Source organism: Oculina patagonica, chromosome 9 (genome assembly GCF_052425735.1).
Source record: "Oculina patagonica isolate OP01 chromosome 9, crgOcupat, whole genome shotgun sequence".
In the NCBI taxonomy this organism is placed as follows: domain Eukaryota; kingdom Metazoa; phylum Cnidaria; class Anthozoa; order Scleractinia; family Oculinidae; genus Oculina; species Oculina patagonica.
Genome location: NC_135766.1, coordinates 26,452,214 through 26,459,116, shown reverse-complemented (window position 1 = coordinate 26,459,116; position 6,903 = coordinate 26,452,214). Strand labels below are relative to the sequence as shown.

At 38.4% G+C, this 6,903-nt stretch overlaps 1 protein-coding gene across 1 annotated transcript; it reads left to right on the top strand.

Moving 5' to 3' along the window:
- Positions 1 to 1,546: 1,546 nt before the first annotated feature.
- Positions 1,547 to 4,493, top strand: LOC144665073 (uncharacterized). Its single transcript, XM_078526249.1, has 3 exons — positions 1,547 to 2,470; positions 3,183 to 3,428; positions 4,239 to 4,493. The coding sequence occupies exons 1-3, from the start codon at positions 1,547 to 1,549 to the stop codon at positions 4,461 to 4,463; spliced, it is 1,395 nt and encodes a 464-aa protein (XP_078382375.1). The 3' UTR covers positions 4,464 to 4,493.
- Positions 4,494 to 6,903: the final 2,410 nt, after the last annotated feature.

Genomic DNA, 6,903 nt, shown 5'->3' with positions numbered 1-6,903 from the left:
ACAGTAGAACCCCGGTAACTCGAACTCTGAAGGGAAACGAAAAACAGTTCGAGTTAGCGGGGTTTCGAGTTATCGGGGTCGATTGTATATTTAATTTGCCAAGTTAATAATTGATAGTTTACTGATTTTCAGCACTTCAGAATACAGTACAGTGCAAATTAAACTTACCGTGCCAGAAACTTTAACACGACCATACATTCTTATGATAAGAGTGGAAAATGGCTGTCAAATACGTCATCTGTTCGTTGCTCTAATCAATGGGCAACCGTTGCGAGTTGCAAGAACCGGAATTCGAGTTATCGGGGTAAATTTGACCCAAATTTTGTTCAAGGGAAACGAAATTTAGTTCGAGTTAGCGGGGTTTTCGAGTTATCCGAGTTCGAGTTAACCGAGTAAAAGTGACTGAAAAGTGGGATCAAATCCAAGGGAAATAGAAGTTTGTTCGAGTTAGCGGGGTTGTTCGAGTTATCCGAGTTCGAGTTACCGGGGTTCTACTGTAGTTATCTTTTCGTGAATACTAGGTAACTTTTGTCGCTCAATCGATAAACGGATCGTTATACCTTATTTCTGTCAGAGATATTTTATTTTAAAAAACTCAATGCGCTTACATTTCTATATGAAAAACAGAGGTTAGTTAAAACTAATATAATGTAATAATTTCCTAAGACACTAATAAATAAAATAAATGAAACAACTACTCAAAAGGCGATCAAAGGTCTTGAAAAAAAGGCTCACTAACATAATTAACATGTTGGTTCAGGCCAAGTAAAAAAAAATAAATGTTTCTCGTCCAGATTTTAATAAAAAAGAGACCAGGCGGGCGCTTAATTCTTTTGTTAGTAGTTATTTCCTCCATCCTCAAATTCTCCATTAGCGAACTTGCAAAATAAATCCTGACCTCTCCAGTACGGAACCAGCGTGCCGAGGTTTTAAAATTTTGGCCTGAGTTCGTATTAAAACGCAGACAAAAGCCATGTCTTACAGAATTTTCTTTGTATTTGATTGAGGGGTAACGCCTGTATGGTATGGTATTGATAGTGGTTGCCCAATCTCCTGAGCCAGGGGCTCATGTTAAAAACGCAGGACTACCTTTAACGTTACTTATTTTCGCGGGAAATTAATTTCGCGGGCATATTTCGCGGGACTTAATTTTCGCGATCTGGCCAAAAATACGTAATTAAGATAAAAAATACAATAGAAAACGTTTGAAATAAATTTTCGTCCCGCGAAATTAAGTAATAATAAGGTATTTGCCTGTTGGTTTATGTTCGTTCCAACTTTCCCAATAACAAATATTAGAAAAGGGAAGCAGCCCCCAAAAATGAAGCGGGCGGGGACGATGAACATCTGTTTTCACTTGGCCTAATATTTAGTCCACCTGTGTTAGCTGAGAACACTGTAATTTTTTTTTCTTCCGAGTTCTCTTGTTTTCCCCCTCTCATACAAAAATTAGAATAATAAGATCGGCTAATTTGCATTTTGCGGCCTGGTTTAAAATGAAAAGGCAGTTTTGGTTTTCCTTCTGTCATAATTCACGAAAGCAATCATGGCTTCTTTGCAATGCGTCAATCGTCTAACCGTTCAACGTTTTGTTCTTCGATGTCTGTTTCCCTTAATGTTTCTTCTTTGTGTTTGGTTTATCATCAAACTTAACAAATCGCTGTCTTTGGAGACAAAAATACAAGACATAGCCTTTTCAACATCGGAAACCACTAACATCAACACGATTTTATTAACAACTGAAGATTTGAAAAACGCCTTCATTAAATCAAATGGCTTCCTTGCTGCCACGAGGAAAAACCGCGGTAAAACTACTGGCTCCGCAGTTTGTGTTGTGGATCCTGCGATTACAGATTGTCAAAATGTTGGCTTTGCGGCTTTTCTCCTTTATACTTTAGATTATATCATCTTTTGTCAGGCTTTGGGGATTAACCGAGCAACTGTGTTTTGGAGAGCTTGTAATTCAGTTTGCTCGCGGGATCCCACAGTAAATTCGTGGGACTGGTATTTTGAACCTGTTAATCGCGGATTGGAGTCGAAAGTCGAAAACGTTTTTTGTCCTTTTAGGTCAGATGGCCCCCCTTCCGTCGATGCGGGAGCAATTATAGACAACAGCTTCAAGAACCGAACTGATGTGGATGGATACGAAAATGCCAGAATAATAACCACACAGGAACGAATGAGAGTAAATAAACTGATTCAACAGTACGTTAAACCTAATTCTAGAATACAGGAGAAAGTAAGGATGTTTTACCAGCGATATCTGGCAGGGTTCACTGTTTTAGGAGTTCACGTTCGAGGTACAGATCATTGGAGTGAAACAAGTGAGAAAAGGCTGCCATCTTTGATGAGTTGGGTTAAGAGAGCCCGGTCAATTCTTGAGACGTTGCCGCGACCAAGAAAGATTTTCATTGCTAGTGACAACAATGAAGTTATAAAGAAATTTGTGATTTATTTTGGGAAGAAATCGGTGAGTTTTGTCTTTAGTTTTGATACTTTATGTAATACAGTGTTTTTTAAAAGAGTTTTAGAGTTTTATTAATCTTTGCAAGCAGTTTCTTCTATCGAACTAAAACAAGAAGAAAGAAATTTGAAAAGAATCACAAAAGACCAGTAAATACACTTACAAACAAAACTGCAACGTTTTTCACTTTTAACACCCTAGTTTCGTTTTGTTTAATTAGTGTCATTTGTTGTGGTTTCTTGATTCTAAACAATACCGGACCAACATAACTGCCACCTGAGTCAGATGGACGAGTTTTGTAGAGCAATTTCACTTGTAAATCAGGCCAACTGAAGAAATTAACAACTCGCATTGTTAGTACAATTAGTCAGTGATTTTTTCTTCTTTTTAACTAAGCTACACCCAAACTTTTCCAATCTGGCGACTCGTTTGCGCGTTGTGTTTCAGAATTCAGATTTGAAATAGTCTGTAATTTAACCGCCTTTTTATATCCGCGGTTTGCTCTCTTCCACACAAAACGCCCAACTGGTCGAGAAAGGCGGCCGTACAAGCTAGATTCGAGAGCGGAGAAAATATACTGCATTTAGTTACAAAAACATTTCTAGGACGGTTTTAAGTCATTAGTGTTGGCCTTACTTACGCGGGTCAGTCCTCATTTAATAAAAAAGATATGGCAACGAATTTTATCATGTTTGCAGCTTATTTTTTTTGTACTCAGCTTGTTTACACGGAGGCTGTCAGAGCAAAAGGATATCACGATCAAATCCCCCCGCATGGGTTTCAATTTGAGTACAATGCCGCTGACCCATATGAGCGAGAAATTGGTACTCAAGTGTTGATGGATATTCTGCTGTTAGCCAAGTGTGATCACTTCTTACACACCGAGTCCAGCGTAGCCTCTCTTGCCAGCTACTTCAACCCACATATGACCAGCTACTTCCTGCAGGATGAAAAACATACCAAGGTTTGTTTGATTCTTCAAAGATAATCACAGTCAAGAACCAGAACTTTAGTTTAGTTTGGACCATTTTTGGGCCCCCACCTTATTTTCAGGCCAAACTAAGGCCCGCAGCGCTGAGAAAAATTATTTTTGAGAGTGAGCCTTCCCCCCACCCCTCTTATTCGTGGAGTTTGGATGATAGGGCCCCCCCCCCCACTTACCTGCAGGTATGAATCCGACACTGGATATTCTTCAGCTACTGGAACAAAAACCCAGGGGGGTACTCCGGCTTGTAAATGACGGGGATGATCGAAGGATTTTTTTTGGGTTTGAAATTTTCGATTCCGGGATTTTTTTGGGTTGGAAAATTTGGCAAGTATTTTTTTGGAGTGACTTGATTTAAAAAGGGGACTTGTTGTGTGCTAAAAACGAACTTAAGTGCCTTGGCGTATTTATGGTACGATGAATAAACAGACACGAGCGTTCAATTTTTTATGGTTTTCTTTGTGTTATATTACTGCCCTTCCTTAGGAGTAATTTGACAAGGGAATTTGTGGGGTAATGTCGGAAGACTTAGGGATTTTTTGGGGTCCTGAGTTTTGCCTCCATTCGATCCCCGTCATTTACAAGGCGGAGTACCCCCCCCCCCCCTCCCCCCCGGGAACAAAACCCCGGTAATACGAGCGCCTGTTACCGTGCAGCTCTGATTTTTCACTAAAAAAGAAAAAAAAAATCAAAGCTACGTGAAAATATTAAAATATTCCGTTGTGCTATAATATATTGTTTTACATTTTCACTCCCTTTAGTTATCTTACCAAAATTATTACTTTGCAGGAGCTAAAAAAGTTTCGCGAAAGAAAAACAACTCCAAAAGCGGAAACAAGAAAAACTGAATTGGAAAGGCTTTATGGAAGTGAAAATTTTGTTGAAATGGTGGAGTGTTTTCAGAGGAATTCTGCGGAGAGTGCTTGTCCAAATACTGCTAAGGGAATATTTGTTAGCTTTGAAGAGGTACGTGATATGTTTAAACTACACCGAAAATTTAAAACAAAATTATAATATCTTTTATCGTTACATTATTTTAACATGTTTAATAAAATAACATTTCAATCAATGCTGTGACTTTTCTCTTTACTGTTTTCTCATAAAATTGATTAATAGGCGGTTGCTAACATGTTATAAGAAGAACAGGCTCCTGGAACGAAAAATGTTTGTATAATGAAATTCGACATGTCCGGGGTTCCATGAAAAAGCAGTTCAACGAAAGTTGAACTGCTGAACAAGTATGGAGCACTGCTGTCCTAGCTTGTCAGCGGTCCATCCGGGGACACTATCCCGGATAATTATCGAATTCCACATTATATTTCCAAATGTCCCCATATATACAAATAAATTGGATAAAAATACTTTTCAGAACAAAATAGAAGAAGTATTGATTGTCAATGTAATAACGTATAAGACCCCCTGGTAAATAACCTCTGGGATCGAATAAACTCCATAAGACAAATAAACGCTGGGTCCATCAGACCAATTTTGAAATAAACGCCTGGGGCGTTTAATCGAGAAAATACTGTATGTGACAAAACTGCTTCAGCTATAACTAACAGAGTTAAACCGTCGAATCGTCTGCGATCGTTGCGATCATATGTTTATCCCATAATATTGATAATCGATCCCATCATTCAACACCATTCAACAATTCTGCGATCGTCTGCGATCATATGGAAACAGTTCGCTCTGCAATCTCTGCGATCACACGGTTCAGTGAATTTCTGCGATTTTGAGATCGTCTGCGATCCACTGCGATCGTTTGCGATCATATGGAAACCAGGCTTAACGGAGTTAAACCGTCGAATTTAATTTTTTTTTCTTTGCACTATTGCTTTACCATCACTTTGTAGTGCTACTAGCTAACTCTATTTGTAATAGTTATGAAATCCTTAGATCGAGAATTACAAATTTAAATCAGTCATTGCAGTATACCAGACAAGGCCATCCCAATAAAATGTTTCGTTTCCCATCGCCCGACCGACCCATTTTTTTCGAAAAGTAAAAAAAAAAAAGAAAAAAAAATTTCCAGATTCACTAGTTAAAGAAGCAAGTACAGTTGAAGCTCTCGTAAGCGGACACCCTCGGGACGCGAAAAAAGTGTCCGTAACTGGAGCTGGCCGCTTACGAGAATGGTTCTCGTAAGCGGTGAAGGGAATAGATGGCCGCTTACAGGAGCTTGCCTAGCTAACAAGTGGTGTTTCAAAATGTAACCGGGCGTGGATGACGACAAAACAAACACTGAAATATGGTTCTGTAATCACTGTAAAATCATTGTGACGAACGGCGATGTAAAGTTAATAAGAAAAAACAAGGAACAGAGGTTGTTTATAGGATTTTCTTTTGGATGTCCGCTTACAGGAGCTTAAAAACAAAGACAAAGTCAAAGTCGTAATGTCTGCTTACGAGAATGTAAAAATACAGAGTTTGTATGGGAGTTAAAACGGGGTTTCAAACAAGGCGGCCGTAAGTAGAGCTGTCCGCTTACGAGAGGAGAGCTTCGACTGTACTTCAATTTACAAGCACACGATCTTGTTTTATTAACAACGATTGGTATATGATGTCTTTGTCTTTAATAAACATCGATACTACGTTATTTAAAGACTGTTTAGACATTTGATAAGGAATAACGAACGAAAAGACCACGTTTTCGAGTTGACTTTGTAATCAGGCTTTCTTACTTAGCAGCCCGGCCTTCTCTGGAACCCAAGTGTGTTTTTTTTTTTTTTTTTTTTTTGCCTGACCGACCGACCCATCATCACAAAAGACGGGGCGATGGGAAACGAAACATTTTATTGGGATGGCCCAAGAATTAAATAAAAAACTCTTTAATAATTCATAAAGAAAATACAAAAAAATTAATGTTTAATGAGTGTCTTTATATCCATGGATCTGATAAAGACACGGCTAAACTTTACGTCCAATTTTCTAGGCCAAAATAACCCCAAATCTAAATATTAGTGCAAGAATGAGTTGATCTTCATCAGAAGATTTTTAAGCCGTTCAATAAATTCGCAGTTCGTGTTTTATCAAGTCGAAAAAAACTCGGCTGCGCCTCGTATTTTAAACTTGATAAAACACTGCCGCTCATACATAAAGATGTCTTTTATCTTAGAAAAAGACTTAATTGTTCTGCGACCGGTCCTGCGATCGATTTAAAGCGGAAAGTTGGTCTGCAAAACTATGGAAATCACCCCTCGTTCAATTTGCAAGTATCTATCGAAATCGAACTTCATCGAATGTTAACAAGGCTTTGAATATTCAATTCAAACAATTAATACCGAGAACGAACCTCATCGAATGATAACAAACAAGTAGCCTAGCTACTTTCTGTCAAGTTGAGTTGAGAGTGTAAATAGATAACAAATCTAGAAGCGAAAACTTGAAGCGAAACCCAATTTAACTGCTTTCACAAATATTGCAAGGTTTTGTGTATTCAATCAAATACCGA

Coding starts and splice junctions, on each gene's coding strand:
- LOC144665073 (XM_078526249.1), top strand. CDS start 1,547: ATGGCTTCTTTGCAATGCGTCAATCGTCTAACCGTTCAACGTTTTGTT. Junction 2,471..3,182: donor TTTATTTTGGGAAGAAATCG/GTGAGTTTTGTC, acceptor TTTTGTACTCAG/CTTGTTTACACGGAGGCTGT. Junction 3,429..4,238: donor AGGATGAAAAACATACCAAG/GTTTGTTTGATT, acceptor ATTACTTTGCAG/GAGCTAAAAAAGTTTCGCGA.